At 39.4% G+C, this 20,543-nt stretch overlaps 1 protein-coding gene across 2 annotated transcripts; it reads left to right on the forward strand.

Annotated features, from left to right (window-relative positions):
• Window positions 1–4,234: 4,234 nt before the first annotated feature.
• On the forward strand, window positions 4,235–16,853 carry LOC121876168 (myophilin-like). 2 transcript variants are annotated; one of them, XM_042381116.1, is made up of 5 exons: window positions 4,235–4,365; window positions 4,469–4,676; window positions 14,528–14,637; window positions 15,922–16,129; window positions 16,639–16,853. In XM_042381116.1, exons 2-5 carry the CDS (start codon window positions 4,593–4,595, stop codon window positions 16,828–16,830), a joined length of 594 nt encoding a protein of 197 aa, XP_042237050.1. In that variant the 5' UTR covers window positions 4,235–4,365; window positions 4,469–4,592; the 3' UTR covers window positions 16,831–16,853. The 2 variants fall into 2 exon arrangements, with proteins under 2 accessions (XP_042237050.1, XP_042237049.1); XM_042381115.1 differs by having other exon boundaries at window positions 4,235–4,676.
• Window positions 16,854–20,543: the final 3,690 nt, after the last annotated feature.

A 20,543-nucleotide genomic window follows, 5' to 3' on the forward strand; every position in this document is an offset into this window, starting at 1 on the left:
TAAGTGATGCGTAAAATGACAAACCATAATATAAAAACCATAATACTGGCACATCAGTTAGACTGCATTAGACCTATAACCAAACAGGAAATGCTTGCAGCAGGTGGAACTGCTGCCGACTGACTTATCATTGTCATTCACATATTAATGATATTTATAATAAAGGTAGTTTCCTACCTTCCTGGATATGTTTTTATTGCAAATTACACTATATTAATAGTCTGGTGCTTATGTAAATAGAATCAAATACATCCGTTATTTATTGAGCCATGAAAGTTACCCTGTCATAAAAGGACACCATATTGAGACTCTAGCCCATCCCCTATCACCCCTAGATTACGTGAGAGCTGCATAAATATGTATATATTGCTCAGACCTGTAGCACAAGCTAAGAATAATACTCTAATGTGCGGTAACACATTCTAAGCATAATTTTGTTTTGCCCTATGTATTTACAGGTATATCCTTGCTCAATACGCAATGATACTGTGTTATAACTGCACAAGAAACTCCTTAAAGCCCCCTATCGCTCTAGCCCTCAAAAACTCTCCTCAACACCCATAACCTGCCACTCCCTTACACACCGGCCTCTGTCGTCCCCCAGCCTCCCTCTTCCCCTCACTTGTGGATGGTTCGGATTTAGGAGTCGATACTCTCGAGGCTCACACCTCACGGAGAGGGTGGATTGATAACGCTGTGTACCAGTCGGAAAAGTCCCCAACTGTATTTCCAAAACGCGACGCCCTCATATAATGTTTTTCCATTCCATGTACCAATTTGATTTTGCGCTTGTTCATTCTTAAACTTTCCGTAGTTGTGCTTTATGCCCAAGTCTATAATTTACTCGGAGAGTACTTGCTAGCGGTCTTTGGCACATTGCCCACAAGCACGGGAGTCAATGCAGACCTTTAGGTGACGATGATCCAACAGGAATCCCCGAAAATCGTTTATTGCATTTGTTCATGGTTGTTCAAGGGAAAGGGGTGAATTTAGTGGTGAATTAATGCCCCAAACCTTTTCTCATCAGAAGACTAATTAGAGGGAGTAGAAAAAGTTGAGAATCAACTATGGGCTGTTGAGATCGCTCAAGCCTCACTCTGGTAAAAGACCCAGCCTATCACCTGCATCAATGGCGGGTAAATATTTATGGTAAGAGAATTATCAATTACGAACCTTGGAAAATCTTGCCTGTGACTCATCTTATTAAGCCCGTTTTCAGTCAGACTGGGAGTCGAACCTGGGGCTTCCGTCATCCACTTTATCATTGAGCCACCACACCACTACTGAAATGTATTTACGCTAGTGTCAGCACGTAAAATGTTTATATAACTACGGTTTTCGGGTAATATTAGCTTTGAAACCGTACAAATTCTGCCGGGGATAACCCTAGAAAGACGATAGAACCTTCAATATAGATAAAAAGAATTATTTCTTCATACACACTTGTCATCTTTCTTTCAAATTCTCATTTCACGTGAGAATGAGTTTTCTTCCCTTTGAGTTTATCAACGGTAGCACGAGTGGCTGACTCACTATTTCCCACCAAAAATATCCCTCTGGCAGAGCTCCCGGAGCCTCTATGCGGCGCGCATTGCCTCGCCTATTGCAACTTCCTGTAAATATTGTCATTGTCAAATTTAAAATAAAAATTTATCTACATTAACGAAGACACAGATCTAATATGATGTTACTGTAAATGATTTGTCTTAAGTGCTCATCACCACTGTGTTTATAGTCTTATTAACACCGTAACTCCTAAATGCGGATGATGATAAAGCAAAATTGAAGGGGGTAAAATCTTAATGGCTGAACAAACCGAACATATTATCATTCAAGTAATGCAAGTCTAATTAAAACCATTCAGGTTAGCTGCCAACTGATAGCAGAAGTATTAAACTCGAATTTCTCTCCGAGCAATGACTCTGTCACTCGGTAGAATTCATTCCTAACTTTCGTGTGATCTTGTACAGAAACAACTGATCTTGTCATTCTAAAGTAATGTTACGTTCAATGTACACCGCCCCCTATACCAAGCCATGAGCAATGTACACCGCCCCCCATACCAAACCTTGAACAATGTACACCGCCCCCCATACCAGGCCTTGAACAACGTACACCGCCCCCCATACCAGGCCTTGAACAATGTACACCACCACATCCCATGCCATGTAACAATATACACCGTCCCAATGTCATGCCATGAACAATGTACGTACAATGCCCCTCATGCCATGTCAATAAACAAAATATGAACGAAGCAAGGGTAAAAACAAAACAAAAAACAAACGGTGCAATCACTGACCCCATTTCGGTAACCACCTTTGATACCCGGCGATGCCACACTTCGTGCGACACTTATTTAAGGCGGCGTCACACTAGATTTTTATTGTCAACTTTTCCAATAATCGTCGAATTTTTTTCACGAATCGTCGACGTTGTCGTTGAATTTTTGTCAAACGGTGCAGACAAGTCTGCACTGACAACTTACGACAACTTACCGGCGTCAACTCAAGATCTATAATTGATACTACAAAGTTATAAAAAACAAACTAGTTTTTAATTAAAATATAAAGCTGAAATTATTATAAAGTAATTAACACTTTTCTTCCCAAGATTATTAATTATTAATAGGTTTAATTTCGTGATTTTAAAGGGATAAGAAAATGTCATTTGTTGTTTACATTTTGACCACGGGGGAATAACAACACGACGGAGCCAACAGATAATATAATTTCCCAATTGTGGACACGCCTCTCCGAAGAGTTCTTGGTGGAAACAGCCATGACAAAGCGTAAAATTGCTGTGCTTTCTTCGTCAGTTGGATCCATCTTGTTTGTTGACAGTTGTGGAACGAGGGAAACTGGCGAGTTGGTTCTAAACTCATGTGTGACGGTGCACAGCAAAAAGTTCGACGATTTTCTGAAAGTTGATAAAAAATCGACGAAAGAAAGCCAGCGTGACGCCGCCTTTGAGACGGAATGGAGAAGAGGAGAGATGGGGCGATGTACAATACTGTACATCCACACAGCGGTCGTGTTTGGCTTGTGACGTATCCCGAAAGGACGTCATGGTAAGTTTAATAACAACAAAAACAACAACTGTGTATTGCAAGAGATGGTATGACATCACGTTCGAAAAGTCTTCCTTCCATCTGAAATTGAAACTGAAACAGACTGTCTCTGTCTCTCCGTTTCTCTGTCTTACTGTCTGTTACTCTTTATCTGTCTCTCTGTGGCCACAAGTGCTTAAAACTTATAATATCGAAGACTATATTTGTCCCAGACTCTAGACCATTAATAATATCCTCAATATAACGCATGCTGTTGTTCTTGTGTTATAATATCTATCCAGGGTGTAATGAGGTTAGGTTAGGTAAAACATGAAAGGTTGGGAACGCAATTCGAGGGTCAGCGAAGTAGTTGAGTGGTTAGTGAAGTAACTGGAGGGTCGAGAAAGTAGTTAAACGGTCAGGGAAATAACTGGAGGGTAGGGAAAGTAGTTGAACAATCAGGAAAGTAATTGAAGGTCAGGGAAGTGTCTGCTTCTGATCCTTCCCAAATAATAAGGAACAGATATAGATAAATAAAACAGACAGAGGCAGATGAATATATAGACAGACATACAGATAGACAGGTAGACACATAGATATAAACAGATAGACAGGCAGATAGACATCAGATAGATAACTGGAAACTTCGATAGATAGGTTATGTACCGAGACCTATTTAAGTCCGTCATTGGCAGATACTTTATAAAATCTGTTTAATGTCATTAATTACAACACGACATCATCAGATTACCACCATCCATCCATGGCGACCACGAGACAAGATGAGAGATACTGTACAGCAATATAATTACATAACACGATTTATTCAGTGAGGATTTCAAATATTTGTTCACAGTTTCAGGCATAACTAAATACAAAGTGACGTCATGATGATTATACAGTATTGAACAATCGCACACATCAGTTGGTGCCAAGTAGGTTCCCCGCTCTCTTCCTCCAGCTGCGAGGGGCTTTTCTCGTCGCTGGCTTTAGATTGCCAAATTCCCTTGATTATCATTTATATACCAATTTTTCCTGACAAAAAATCCGTTCAATCTAAATCTTCATTAAACCAAAAAACGTCTTGTATGTCTTTTACAGTGAAGTTACATTGTTTATAATGTTTACTTCACGTGTTACACCATCTGGACTAAAGAGGATTCGTCAGTATGGGGGGAGCTGAAGCCTGCTCACCCGCAGTCACTCCTCACACCAACAGTTAGCATCCCGGACTTGACATAGCTGTGAGCGGGACCCACGGTGGCTCTCTGACGCTCAGTGATCTGTAACATTAACCAAGAGGTGAAGAATAAACTGTACGTAACTGTTGGGTATATATATAAAAACTGTTTTAGGAAGTGTGATTACAGGGTTTATGGTGGGGCGGTGAACTCTCTTTCATCCCTACCTTGCCCTCAGCTCCTTCTGCGTCGACAAGTTCCATCTGTCGACTAAGAATTCCACCCAACAAAAAGTTCCACCCGTCGACAAAAATTTCCAGGCGTTGACATCAAGTTCTAAACGTCGACACATCAACCTCAAGATGCCCGACAAAAGGTTTGCCGCAGCGCCTGAAAATTTGAACCTCAACTGTGCAGGAGAACCTGACACTCTGGAACCCCACATGGTGAGTGTTCCAACCCCACATAGTGTTCCAACCCACATAGTGTGTTGCAACCACACGTGGTTAGTGTTCCAACCCCACATGGTGAGTGTTCCAACCCCACATGGTGAGTATTTCAACCTCACATAGTGTGTTCCAACCCTCATATACTGTGTTCCAAACCCATATAGTGTGTTTCAACCCCACATATTGTGTTCCAACCCCACATTTTATTTCAACCCCACATATTGTGTTCCAACCCCACATGATGAGTGTTCCAACCCCACATGGTGAGTGTTCCAACCCCACATGGTGAGTATTTCAACCTCACATAGTGTGTTCCAACCCTCATATACTGTGTTCCAAACCCATATAGTGTGTTTCAACCCCACATGGTGAGTGTTCCAATTCATATTGTGTTCAATCTACATCCACATGGTTACAGTGGCACCTGTACTTGCCCAGGAACACTATTAAACAATTCACAGTTCTTCACGCCTGTTTTAGAAGCTCAGACAAACTTCAGCAACGGCCTACCTGTATATGTACGTCAGGAAGTTTTTTTACGCGAGAATACTTGATGATTAAACATCCTAATACTAAGCTAATCTACCCTGACCTAACATTATCTAAATAACTTAACCTAACCTAACCTGACCAAACCAAAACTTAACTAACCTGACCTAACCTAACCAAATCTAACCCCCATTTAACATTATGGTGTTTTAATCATTAGGTGAAATAAGCGAAGATTCCTAATTTTCGGGACATCTTTAATTTGTCTAGAAGGTCTTAATTCATATATAAATGATACTATAAACATCTTTACAAACAAGTTACGGAAACAGTATCATTACCACCAGCCTGGACAATATTTTTAAGACCATAGTTGTTGTTGATAACGTAGGAATGAATTATAACATCAACAAAACACCACCTTCCCAATACATATAGAGTGTCCCAGAAAAATGTCCCTGCCCCCCCCCCCAACCCCCTCACTTCCTGCCTGCTCCCTGCTTCCCTCCAATTCACAGTGTCTCAGGGAGCAGGCAGGGAAGTAGGGACATTTTTCTAAGACATCCTATATACGAGTAGAGGGTATATACTAAACTTCTTTTATATTTTCTCTCTTCTGTACGTATTTTTAATTATTTTTTGTCAAATTTCAAACAATATCTTGAGAATAGTAATATATAATGCTGAATTGAATATTTTGATACGAGATTCTAACATTATCCCAGTAAATTCGTTCACGGTGTGTGGTGTGACTCTGCTTGGTGTGATGTGACTTGTGTTGAATGTGATCCATGGATATTGAACTCCCCCCCCCCCCTATCCCTCCTATGAGATATAGGTTTGATCCATTTCTATCAACCCGGGGGATGGATTCAAGGGGTTCGGGGATGTATTGCGTGTTCGACTTCTTGTGTATGGGTAGTTTTGCTGCAGTAGGTAGATATTTAGGTGTTTGATTGAGCGTTGGCGGAGAGTTGCAGTATCGTCTTCATTACAAGTGATACCTTTAATTACCTTCACTTCCCTTAATTTAACCTCAGTTACCTTTCAATTACCTTCACTTACCTTAATTTACCTTCACTTACCTTAATTTACCCCAAGTTACCTTCAGTTATCTTAAATTACCATCAGTTACCTTCATTTACCCTCAGTTACCATCAGTTACCTTAATTTACCTTCAGGTTTCCCCGCAAGACTCAACTTACTAAACAATGTAGAGTGTTTGTCGCCGCCATAACACAGTCCATTAAGGTGCTGTCTTGCCAGGTGTCACACGCTGTTGTCGAGGTTGACGGGGCAGGTGTGTTGCATCCCTCCCCAATCAGTACCCCCTCCCCTCCATCTTCACCCCACTAAGAAGAGAAAGAAAAAGCGACGTGTTGACATATTTACTCTGGGCGCTGCCATGCTGGAGTCCTACCCATCTTACCGCCCCTTATTCACCCCCACCCCACCCCCCCCCTGCCTCACCTCCTGCCTCACAACAACACAACAAGATACTCGTACACCTTAATCTTGAGGGTACGACCTATCACTGTACATTTACACTCTTGTACGAATCTTCCAGGTTGACGGTGACGCTTCTAATCTAACAAAGGCTTGACTACCACCCCGTGAGGCATAAATAAATTGCTGGCAACCCTTAAATGATAAACTACGACTTTGTGTCTGTATATTCTTGGCCATTCCTGGGACAGTCACCCACAACACAGTATCTGGTGGCTGAGACACACACAGAAACTACTAAACGAACATGATAGGATAAAACTTTTCTACAATGGCTGTGATTCCTGACATAACCAACACCATTTTGTTTTGTACCCAAGACTAATGTATAGTAATAGTAGTCGCCGCAATAGAAAAGAATACGGACTCAGAAGTTGGCTCGACGCTGCTGAACCAACTTAAGTATGGCCCAAATCTCAAAAGAATTATGTAAAATACCAAATGTAGGTAAGTTGTGTAACCTTTAACATTCAACTGTTTGTTCCCACGCCAAGAAGAAGATGATGGATGAGCTCCAGTAGCGGTTTGTCAACACGTGTTGTGTGATCACGTCTGTATGAGGGTGTGAACCATCGCTCTACAGCCAAGGTTTTGACGTGTAACGACCTGACATTTCAAACAAAAAGGTGAAAACTTAAATAACTATCCCTGAGTCATTCGTTCAGCACAGAATTCAAAATTTTCAAGGTCACAAAATTCCTGCCCACGGAGACTGATATGACTGTGTGAGATTGGCCGCACATCAACACAAGTTTACTGTATCAGACTTGCCTACAGAAACTACTACACTGACAATTAAACAGCGTTAATACTCATCAACAACAATTAAAATAAGTCATTATAACTTTGGTGTTTAACATTTGAGGAAGGAACGTGATGTACTTTAACAGTTGTCAGGGAAGGAACATCTATTTGTGTCATAGTTTTTTACTGAAAGTCGTGATGGCGGAAGTGTTGACGAGAGAACAGACGGAGAGGTAAACGTTACCCGCCTCTCAGCACAACCTTCTACAGTAGTGTCGCCAGTCATAAAATAACACCATAGTTACCTGCCTCCGTTATGCTTTACCTCGTCTGTTTCTCTCCCTCACCTCAGCCTTACTCTTCCTCACTTCCTCCTTTCTAATTGTCCTTATTTCCTCACCGACTGACAACCAGTATATTATCTCATTTCCTCTCTCTCATATGTAAATGTCCTCTCACCTATTTTCTACTAATTCCTCCTCCCTTTTTTAATCATTCTCCTACTCCCTCCCTTCCTCTTTCCCCCCTTATACCATCTCTCTACCTACCCTACACCCCCCCCCCTCAGCACCAGGTGTAATAACCCCCCAGCCCCTTCTCCCTCCGATGTAAACATGCCGGATTTAACTCTTAACGCGGCAGGCACCACCCTCATCCTCACCCTGAGTGAGGCCCGCTTCACAAACCTGTCATACTATTGGTAGATGCGGGACTTCCGGGATGGACTGTGATTGGTGGACCCGAGATTATTAGAGAGGGACTGTGATTGGTGGATACGATATTTCCGGGATAGACTGTGAGTGGAGGGTTATTTCACAGGTAGTTGAGTGAGGGGTTAATTTTTATTTTTGTATTACTTTTTTTTTTTGCACCCAAAGCGATAGTGCTCAACTACTGTCATAGGGGTTGCTGCTTCGTGCTGGTAACCCCCTCCAACCCACCCAACGGTGAATGTCACCTGCAGCGCCGTCTACAAAACCTCTTTGTGTATCGGAGGTCTATGAGACTCTCTGTAACTGTGGTAAAAAACAAAAAGACTCATCACTCTCTAGTCTTATGTTGATCATACGATAATATTGTGTTTATTTTTGCTGTTTTAGGGGGGGGGTTTTTTGTGTGTGTGTGTACGTGAGTCTTAGCGGCTGTCTCGTCTGTTGTGTTAGCATCAGAGTGCACGGTGTTGAGGACATCCACTTCTCAGCCATACACATTAAAGTACGAGCGAGCAAGAGACGTATCAGAGAACACCACGACCTGTAAGAGACGTATCAGAGAACACCACGACCTGTAAGAGACGTATCAGAGAACACCACGACCTGTAAGAGACGTATCAGAGAACACCACGACCTGTAAGAGACGTATCAGAGAACACCACGACCTACAAGAGACGTATCAGAGAACACCACGACCAGTAAGAGACGTATCAGAGAACACCACGACCTAAAAGAGACGTATCAGAGGACACCACGACCTGTAAGAGACGTATCAGAGAACACCACGACCTGTAAGATAAGGTAAAACTATTGACGATAGTTTCCCGTGTGTATCACTGTGGGGTGGAGCAGAACACCAAGAGAAGTTGACTGCTCGCTCTGGCGATCTTTTATGGCACAAGTAAGAGGCTATTCTAACCACGTAGTTCTTGGTATCATTAAAGAATCAGTGTAGCTGGGTGGAGCTCCACCATGATTCACAACATCTGAACTGTGTGGTGCGTTTATGACCCTGACTACGACCTTCTTATAAAAGGAGTGTGAGGACTAAGGGGATACAGGCAGCTGTGAGGGGCTACAACCAGCTGTCACCACTAAGTTATTCGCAAATCCTATTTTATACACGCATAAAATTCCACAAAAATCTACGGCCATTACACTCCAACCTCACGATCACTGCCTTAACATATTTCAAGTGCTGAAACCAGGAAACTATGCGGATTCCGACATTTGCAATATAATTGCCCGGAAGAAGTTTGAATGTTTGTGTCCTAATGTATGTAAGGTTCCGCTCAGCCATTATTACATGTGCTTGCTATGGACTCGAGGTGTTCTGCTTGGCTGTACAGAAGTCACTAATACCAGGTTCATAAGATTCGCTTCCGTCACGTAAACTGTTGCCAACTCTAACGTCCCAAAAGTCACAGAGAAACTGCTAAAACTTGCCAACCTTGTCAAAATTACAACCCAAACTCCATCATTGATTGCTTAAATGAATCCAATAGTTTGCTTAACTACTTTAGTACATTCGTCTTCAGTGATAATTTCTTTTGATGTAACGACACTAAAATATTTCGATGTTCCAGTTATGATTCTTGTTGTTGTGGTTGTTGTTTTGTTGTTATCCCCGTAGGAAAATTAAAACCGCCATAAAAGTCTAAATGAGTTCATAATTACCGAGAGTGTTGGTGTGCACACAATGGGAACAATAACTTGATTTAACCAAAGATAACCGGAAATGCTTTGTTATAATGTTATGACTGCGCTTCAACAACTAAGCTCTTTAAGCTCGTAACAAGGTTTGTAATTACACTATGAAATCAGTATTTAAAAGTTATGAGAGATAAAACCCGAGAATGTTGTCGGAAACCTATTTCTATTGTGTTTCTTGCTGCTGAAACTCTACAGCTGTATTTGTATTGATATTATTGATGATGATGGTATAGTATATTATTACTGTTACAACAACTAAGGTCTTTATGTGAGCAACTAGTTTAGTAATTACATATTCATCAACTATTAAAAATTAGGAAAGATACTGTACATCTCTCTTATTCTATTATATTGCATATGTACACGTGTGCTTCCGTGTCAGTGTATAAAGGATATTCGTATATGCATTAGTTCAAAGGTACACTCACGTAATCGTATAAACTTGGGTAATCAGGAGTGCACATAAATGCACACGAGAGTATCATGTCTCTGGCTAGTAGTCATTGTTGTACAACATTCCGCAGCAACAAGTAAACACGCACACACACACCAATGTATGTAATAGTCATTTATGTCCAATGTATATTTTCAGCCTTCGGGCTGCAGAATTTTTTCAGTAAACCGTTAATTATTATTATTATTATTATTTACACACACACACACACACACACACACACACACACACACACACACACACACACACACACACACACACACATACACACACACACACACACACACACATACACACACACATACACACACACACACACACACACACACACACACACATACACACACACACACACACACACACACACACACACACACACACACACACACACACACACACACACACACACGAATGAGAGCAATGCACGCACATTCTCACTAAAATTGCAGTGGTTGCAAGGTGAACGTGCCGCTGTGGTATACTGTCAGATCTGGGGTCACTAAGTCTAAGGGGATAACTTAACTCTATTCTTAATTTCTAAGGGTTGCTGCCACCAGACCCCCTCTGGGCAGTATGTAGCTCGTTAGGTGGCGGGCAGAGTGGACTAGGCATTGAGTTAGGTTTTTCATTGACCAGCTCGATAAGGGGAAAGAAGGGTGAAACCATAACATGTCTTAACTAATTTATCCCTTATAAAACATACTGTAAAAACAATACAAGTGAGTTGGCCTTCCTCAGAAGAACAAAAAAGATGTTGGTTAGCCTGCTCGGCACCAGACGCCTTACATTAATTGCGTGTCATCCACATACTTATTGCATAACAATCCGTGACCTCCTTACCTGGGTCATTCCTTCTTACACTACCCCTTAACACGTCAGACTGCTCCACCTGTATGGAATATAGCACTGTAGGTTATCATACATAGTAGCACCATCTCAACACACCTGTTACATTCCACACCTGCAAGTATGGGACTCCTTGTAATTTCTAGGTATACCTCGTTCGCACACCGCCCTCGGTGGGTAGAGACGAGGGCTACACCAAGAGACATACCAGTATTGTTTCTATGCCTGGTATTATGTCGCTCCAAGTGACAACCGCGGAGTTTCTCAAGCGTTTCCTTATTTGTTCCTACTCATTTGGGGTGGTATGCTGGGAATCCACAGGTTCACAGTGGATTGGCATAGCTGGGAGTAGTCACCTCACATGGTGGGACGCTCACAGGGATAATGGCCGCCGCCCAGCAAGGCAATCCGACCCCGGGACCTGAGGTGGTGGTAGAACGGAGGACACTGAGAAATAATGCCTGATGGGCTGTTAACACCCACCCCAACACATCCCTATTTCACTTTATGCATCAAGCAAAGTTTTGAACTTTAATAACTGCTATATAAGCCCTTTTTTAGGGCGGGATGTAGCCAGATGGAGGACACTGACCTGAGGTGGTGGTAGAACGGAGGACACTGGGGGCAGTGTCCAGCCGCTCCTCACTGCATAGGCCTACAGTTTCCAATCTTCATTTTTACTTTTATTTCTTACAGTTCTCACATGAACACTTTCCTGTATATTGTAACCTCATGTCTTATAAACACATATTTTAATCCTAAATTACACACTAAGGTAAGGTTCTGGTTTGCTAGTTCGTGGGTAAATTCATTGGGTTATAATATCCACGTGGCACACTCGAGGCGGGTACAAAGGACGCTACCTTAAAACAAAAGCCGATGTTCATGGCGTGGGTATATCCACTTCACTTAAAACTGTAATTAGGGATCCTCCTCTCACACATGGCACTATTTGAACACAGACATAAGATTCTCTGATCACTGTACATGTCGTGGGTATACGTCATCCGAGGGTACGAGGTATATTCAGTTCACACCGATGCATACAAGATATTTCCTTTCAAATATAGTGTCTGGGTCACCTCCAACCTCTCACATAGTTCTGATACATTTACCCCTTTTCCAGATCATTGTTTTCATGTATTTTCATATGATATTTGTGGAAGTTATGTTCGCTACACGTTCACAGACGTAAATAATATGACCTTCAAACCACGATCCACACTTGCTCAACTGGACTTCCCTAATCATCTTATGTATACCTTGAGTTCTCCTTAATGCTATGAACACATACAATTAATATTATATTACTGTACCTGGGTACAATACAACACATGATTCAGTATCTTTGAGTAGGTGAGTTATCCTTTATCAAGGTTTCCCGTTCTCTGAGATTCTACAAGCGCGGAGGACTTGAATGTTATGTAGCGTAATATGAATTAAAGGGGGTTTTTAGGAATGACAATGATGTGCGCAGTACAGTGGGCAATGCTTATGTCAACAGGGCGATGGCGGCAGCCTAGGCAAGATTTGTTGCTACTTCCACAGTTTTCTTTTGTACTGACATAAAGGAACTTTCAGTTTAGCGTAAAAATATATGTTGGACTTCAAACACTAGTTGTGACATGTAGCTTCTTGCCATTTAAACAACGAAATACAAACTTTGAACCATTAAATGTTTCACAAAGAATTTAAGCCTATAATTATAGGTACTTTTAAACATATATAGACTATATACCATGTGGCAATGTACTACGGTGTCCATGGATTATGACTCATTTTAAAACTAATAACATCAAAAACATTATAGATAGAACACGTCGGTTTTATTATACGTCGAGCAACGAATAAGTTCTATCAATGGTAAATTTAAGATTATTAACTTTTAAAATGAGTAAGGTAATTTATGGCTCTACAGTATAACATTCTGGGTATAATAACAGTAAACACTTGAACAAAAGTTCAATGAACTTCACTTCATAAAACAAGTTCTTTATATAACCCGGAAAGGGCTATTTTATACCTAATTAGTGGCTGATATTAAAAGACAAACGATGTTTTTCCGCAGGAAAAACTTACCTTTTACTTCAGATAACGCTTATTATACTCACTGCCAGACCGTGAGCAATTTAACAGTAAAACTCGTCACATTATATTCGTAAATAAGGACTAATGTTGGATTAAAAAAATCACCTACTTTTGCGTGTGTGTGTAATAATAATAATAATAATAATAATAATAATAAACGGTTTATTAATAGAGTTGCAGCCGGTGGCTGAAAATATACAGACTTACATTTGATTTAGACATAATGATATAATATGTGTGTGTGTGTGTGTGTGAGTATGTGTGTGTGTGTGTGTGTGTGTGTGTGTGTGTGTGTGTGTGTGCGACCACCTGAAGATTGGGCACCCCAGCTTATATCACTTCATGATTAAACACCCGAACCTAACCAAACCACACGTACCCTAACGTAACCTAATCCAACCTGACCTAATCAAACATAACTTAATCTACCCTAACTTTATTTATTCTTACCTAACCCCTCTCCAGGAAGAGTCAAGGTGTTTTATTATCACGTGAAATAATCTGAGCGCGGCTAATCTTCAGGTAATCCGGAAAATTTTCAGTTAAGCAGAGCGAACCAGTCATTTATTTGTCTAAAGTTGTTATTCATTTTCAAATGTTCAGTGGAAGCAAAATTCATGTCGCTGTTGCCCAGTATAAGAATTAAGTGTATTTGATGTATGTTTGGTCGAATTAAGATTTTTCAAAGTGCAGGGCGAGTTTGTGGTGATGTGAGTGTATTGAGAAGAATCTAGTATGATGCAGCTGGTTGCTGGGCGTGCTTAGGTTGGCCTGCCAGCACCACCTTCCCACCCCACCCCACCCAGCCCAGCCCCGCCCTTGGCCCGCCCCGCCCCGTCTCGCCACACACCACTACCTTGCGAGTTCCAGTTGTAATCCACCTTTGTTTTTGTATTTTGAAAGAATTTACATTACGGTGAGAATTACCTGTTTCAGTTTAACAAATGGTCTTACTCTTACGTGCACAGAAGGCGTAAAATTACACTTCCTCGAGACCATCAATGCCCTGGATCCACCACAATATATATTATGTTAGTTCCTTCTGCTTTATATGCTGGGGGTCCGGGGAGGCGGACCCCCCCTCCCCTCCATTTATGAAATTAAGTAAGGCTAGGCAGGTTAGGTTCTGTTTGGTTCAGTACATTGTCGTTTCCATTCTCTTATTTAGTACCGTGCAAATAACACGTTTATGTTAAGCAACGCCACATACCCACATACAGGGTATGACTTTCATAAATATTCTTTTGCTAGTCAATCTCCACAGCTAAAAATACCCTTCCCGTTCTCTCTTACAGCGAAACTCCATCCAAGAAAATGACATTCTGATCTGGATCTACAATATGATCGACGAGGCTGCTAGGGTAGACTTCGAGTTTTTCCTGAAAGATGGCTGTATCCTTTGCAAGTAAGTATACTTCTCGCGATATCTCTCTTTAACTCACTAACTCAGAGAGAGAGAAAAAATTAAAAAGCACATTACATTGTGCTTAAATTCGGACCTTAAGTTTCCACCTTCTCTCCAAATAAGAATTCAGCTTGTGACGGCACCGAGTGCGAGCTCACTGAAGACCAGCTTAACCAACACTGGCTCAGGTACAGTAACATTCTGGAGCTGGTACATACCCAGTACTTGCTAACAGTGTGTAACAGAGACGTGACCAACCGCCCATTAAGCGGTTAACGGGCCGATCAAGGGGGAAGAGGATAAAAGTAAAACATGTACAAAAATAAATACGTAGCTATACGTCATATTGTTATTACTATTATTGTTATTACTGTTATTACAAAGATTATATTGTTTTTTAAGTGAAAATATATACCGGTGCTTACACCACGGTTCGACCTTCACAAGTGGCCTCTGTTTTTTGTAGTAAACAAAGTTATACTGTATATGTTACTACAGTATGTTTGGCGCGGGTATTTTCGTTCCCAGAATCCCTTGGCTCGGTTCCCTCGACTTGGGTGGATTCAACTGCATTATCTTGTATATAGAATCATATGATCAATTTAGTTTACATAATTATATTTATTAATTTTCTTTATAACATTTATGTTATCCTGTGAAATTTCTCCTTTTGAGTTGATTAATCATTTAGTGGCTATTATAATATCAGATGAAGCCCCTGGAAAATGAATATTACCGTCGTTTCATTAATATCCATATGTAATATTACATTCCATTACATAAATTATTATTCTTTATACATTTATACAATTCGACAAAAAAACGAAACAAACACTTTAATTAAACATAATAATTCACACACATTGACCCCAGCAAACACGCATGCTTGAACCCCACACACACACACACAAATCACCCAACATCGCAGGTAAAAAACACGACTTGACACACGCGAAAAAAGCATTAAGTGACGTAAAGAGAAGAAAGAGGAGGAAGAAACATGTTATTAATCTGTGAAAATTTACAGTGACGTATGTGTGTGTGTGTGTGTGTTTTATAAATATATGTATTGTCCCATTCTATGCGAACTTTTGTACATTATTTAGGGGTCACCTTAAAGATTAACAGTTGCCACCTGTGAACCCCTGATACGACCCCTGAACCACACACACACACACACACAGTATCCTGCCACCTGTGAACCCCTGATAGAACCCTTAACTCAGCCAACTCCTGTACGCACACTACTACACGTCCCAAACAACACCTCCATCCTTCCTTCAGGTTGATGAACCGCATCAAGCCCGGCTGTATCCCTGAAGACACTATCACGTGGGAAGGCGCCCGTAGCAAACAGATCAACATACGCAACTTCCTGCAGCAGGCGGAGGCGTATGGCGTGGCTAAGGCCAAGCTCTTCCACCTGGAGGACCTCCTTCACTTGAGACACATACCCAGAGTCACCAGGTGTATCTACGCTCTCGCTAAATTGGTGAGTTGTGAGAAGAGAGGGGGGGAAGGAGGAAGGAAAGAAGGGAGGCAAAGTGAAAGAAGAAGTGGGGAGGAAGGAAGAAAGGGAGGGAGGGAGAGAATGAATGTGGAAAGGAGAGTTTCTCAAAGTTACTAGGTGTAGGTATGTCCTCGTATAGGGAGAAGAAGGAAAAAAGCCAAATCTGTGTACTGTATATTGCTCAGTGGTTCGCTCCTACAATCACACAGAGTTCAGTCTTTTTTTTTTTTTTTTTTGCAAATTCGCTGAGTTGCCATGAGCCAAAGGTTAGCGTGAAGTTAGGCTAGGTTAGGTAAGGTTGGGTTAGGTTAGGTTATTTTAGGCTAGGATAAATGAAAGTATTTCAGATTAGGTTGGGTTAAGTTAGATTAGCTTTAGCTTAGGTTAAGTTAGGTTAGGTTTGGGATAGTTAAACTTCAGGTGGAAAAAAAACAGAGGGGTGGAGCAAATCTTCAGGTGATCCTAATACTAAAACATAATACACTATACAGGTGGCTCAAGATCCCAGCATGGGTGAGGACTGTCCCAAACTGGGCGACGAGCCGAGCTTCATGAAGGACGACCAACCCAAGAAGAAGGTGGATATCCCAGGACACAGAGATACGAAGGAAGTGATGGCCCAGCTGACGGCAGAAAAGCCCAAGGAGGAGAAGAAGGTGGTGAAACACTCCCTCTATCAGTGATGGGGAGGTGGGAAGAGAGGGGGAAGGGAGAAGAGGAGGAATGAGGAAACAGGGGAATGAGAGGTGGTGGAGAAGGGCTGTAGGAGAAGGCGGTGAACACTTCCTCATTTGTTTATTTATTTTAACTATGAAACAATATATCGTTAAATTAGTTGCTTATTTAACATTTTGTGATGATATTAATTATTAATCATAAGACTTATTACAGCAGTAAAGCTTAATAGCATATTATAAACTAACCTTAAACTGACTCACTGATTTTAGTTAACTAAGTGATATTGCTATTAATTACTGACTCTTAGATGTTAACTGACTGATACATACTTCATGGTTGCCTGACTTGCAACTTAACCAATAATTGACTCTCGTAACTCTTGATGGCTCGTAGTTTCATAGACCCAGTGGACGTCATTTTATCCTATATGTACAATCAAAGATAAAAGTCGTGTCGCGGTTTTATTAGAAGATTTAATATAACTCGTGAAACATTATGAGAGCCCTACCACAAGACAGAGCACACCAAAAGTTTAGTCCTTCGGCATATGTTTTCACCAAATTTCACGACACGACTTTTGTCTTTCATTGTCCGTGTCTCTGTCATCAATCCGGATCTTCATATTTCTCCTCCCAACTAACACATTATTTTGTTTCAGTCGAGTCCCAGTACAGTACCGACGCCATCTTGCCCTTTAGCTTTATGCCGTTAGCCTTAAATGCCATTTTTTTGTGTTCTTACAATACTAGTTAAGGGAGGCCATTTAATGTGCGCATTTCAGTGAATCCGGATGATTATCCTAAAATTCAATGTGAATTTTCTTGGATCCGGAGGAAATATATACTTTAGTTTTTGTTACAGTGAGTTTATGTGATACTAAAGCAGGTTGTATACTCGTACTTTTAAGTTTATTCTGCAAAGAAAATAGAAATATAAAAAGCATCCTGTCTGCCAGTAGCTTTAAGTTTATTTTAAACAGGAACAAATAGTAACATAAAAAATAATATATTCATTAGTCTTAAGTTGATGTACATGACAAAGTAAAAGTAGAGGAGAGAAAAAATATCTTAGATAATAGATCGTAAAGATAAGATAAAAGTTACGAGAAATCTCTCTGAGATTGTTTATGCTTAAGACTTAAATATAAGATGATGAACTAACCTTAAGATGACTCAGCTGCTGTAACACCTGAGTAAGGCGGACTCCTGGCTGGGGAAGATTAAAAAAAAATAATAAAAAATAAATAAAATAAAATAAAATCTAGATATGAATTAAGATAAGCTATAAATGCATATGATAAATTAAATAAATATACATATAGACACCACAAACAAAAGAAGACTAAACAAATAACAATAAAAGCCATAAGAAGGATAAATTTGAATATATAAATAAAAAAATTCTCCAGGAGTTTTAAAATAACTTGTGTTCTTCTGTGTGTGTGTGTGTGTGTGTGTGTGTGTGTGTGTTAGTCCAACAGACACACTATAAAGAAAAACACACATACTTCCCCCAAAAATGTCGTGTCAATTTTGAATCACTCACAAGACCGACCCCTTTGTATGCTGTCCTTATCATATGCCAGTCACTAGAAATATAATGTCATCAAATATGACCCCTTGTTATCATAATGCCAGGTGTCACGTGTCATATACCAGACTACCACAAACATTATGCCATATGTGTCACGTATTATATGCCAGCTATTAGTCAGACTGTCATCAATAAAATGTAAATAGCCTACAGATGTTCTTTGGTGAATTTCTCCTAACATGTAACCTCAACACATATTGATACATACAGCACAGGTAAATTACATCTACCAAATATACATATAGACTATTGTACAGTACATTTAGCATTATATAGGCCTACATATAGACACACATACATATACCATACATAGACCCACATATTGTACATCTGTCTATCTGTCTGAAACTTTGTAAACAAAAATGATAGAAATTACCTACATAATAAACATCACCAAATACATATTCACGTATGATAAATTTTTCTTTTTAACATATTAACTGGTTAGAAAAATATATAAATTAAAAGATAGGGATTAAAATTGACACGCCTGTAATTGTTTACAAGTTTTAAAGAAAATATTGAGTTGGTGATTAACAATACAGTTTATGATACAGAACTTATAAAGGAGAAGAAGAAAAAATTACAAGAAAATGGAGGTAAATAGAATAGAGTCAACATGGAGGAATTAAAAGAGTAAAATAAAATGGGAGAAATAATGAGATAAACTTAATAATTGAATAAAATAAATTAGCTAGAATGAAATAACATAATAAAACATAAGACCTAAATAAACACAACAAAATAAAATAACAATTAAAGAAAATGAAATATAGATACAAATAAAAATCAGAAATATAACTACTAGACGAAAATAAAATACTGTAAATGAATAAAAAAATCACACAAAAATAACAAATATATAAGAAAATGAGATAAAGTAAAAAATATAAATAAGAAATAATGAAAATTAAAATATCATAATAAAAAAGACAAAACACTAAACAATGGACAAAAAATAAAATAAGAATAAATCACAATATGAAAAAAAAAATACAGTAATAAAAGACGCGAAACATTCACAAAAATAATAAAAAATTAAAAATAAATAAAGGAAAATAATAAACCAATAGAAATTAAATATTGAAAGAATGATACTAAATAAACATACGAATAATAAAAATTTGAAAAGATAGTAACTATAATTACTCAAATTTGCAATATATAGATAGAAGATTAAAATATAAAAAGACAACAACTAAATATGAAGAAATTAAGAAAGATGATGATACTTAATAACGGATAAACGTGCGTGTGAAGTAAATAACATTAAATTGACAACATCTGGTACTCAAAAAAACAAACAGGTGTCTCTTCAACATCTGGTACTCACAATACTCAAAAATAGATGTCTCTTTAACATCTGGTACTCACAAGACTCATAAACAGGTGACCTTGCTGCTCACAACAAGTTAGTAGTGTGATAATCGTTCATGTGTTCACAGTTAGTTAATCTAAGGTGCACAGACAGTCACCAGAAGCCCCAAGTTGCAGTTAATTAGACAGTCAGCATCAGGTGGGCGCCATGACTACTTTATAACATTCATTAGAGTAAATTCATTATTCCACCTCTTCTGGTGATTGGAAATTCAACATTAAGAGACTTCACTGATTGCCTGAAGTGAATATATTCATGGTTTAATTACATCTTCTAATTACACGACTAATGGTGTCTGTAAAACCACTTCAGGCTGACTATTAAATGGATCCCCAAACACCGCGGTAAACTGATGCCTTTTACAGTGTTTCATCCTGTGAGCGATTCCGTTGACGCTGCTGTGTCAAGCTGATCACCTAATGCCACGCTGATGTTTCGCTTGATCTCTCCATATCAATACGTGATTATATAAACATATAACATATTAAATCACAACAAATAACACATAGGAAAAACTGATTGGGCATAGAGGACATTGTTAATATAGTACACTACTAGTCTTCATTACACGAGGAGGCACTGTGTGTCTAAATTCCAAAGTGGGTTTTTCTTTACTTTGTATCTACATTTATTTCATCCTGGCTAAATAAAATATTTCAATTTCAAACTGGCAAAAATTTTCTTTGTACACTAATTTGTACACTATATTTGGTTGTGGTGAACTTGTACTATAAAATAATTCAACAG

Source organism: Homarus americanus, unplaced genomic scaffold (assembly GCF_018991925.1).
Source record: "Homarus americanus isolate GMGI-L3 unplaced genomic scaffold, GMGI_Hamer_2.0 scaffold34921, whole genome shotgun sequence".
Lineage (NCBI taxonomy): Eukaryota > Metazoa > Arthropoda > Malacostraca > Decapoda > Nephropidae > Homarus > Homarus americanus.

Coding starts and splice junctions, on each gene's coding strand:
- LOC121876168 (XM_042381115.1), top strand. CDS start 4,593: ATGCCCGACAAAAGGTTTGCCGCAGCGCCTGAAAATTTGAACCTCAAC. Junction 4,677..14,527: donor ACACTCTGGAACCCCACATG/GTGAGTGTTCCA, acceptor TCTCTCTTACAG/CGAAACTCCATCCAAGAAAA. Junction 16,130..16,638: donor TCTACGCTCTCGCTAAATTG/GTGAGTTGTGAG, acceptor TACACTATACAG/GTGGCTCAAGATCCCAGCAT.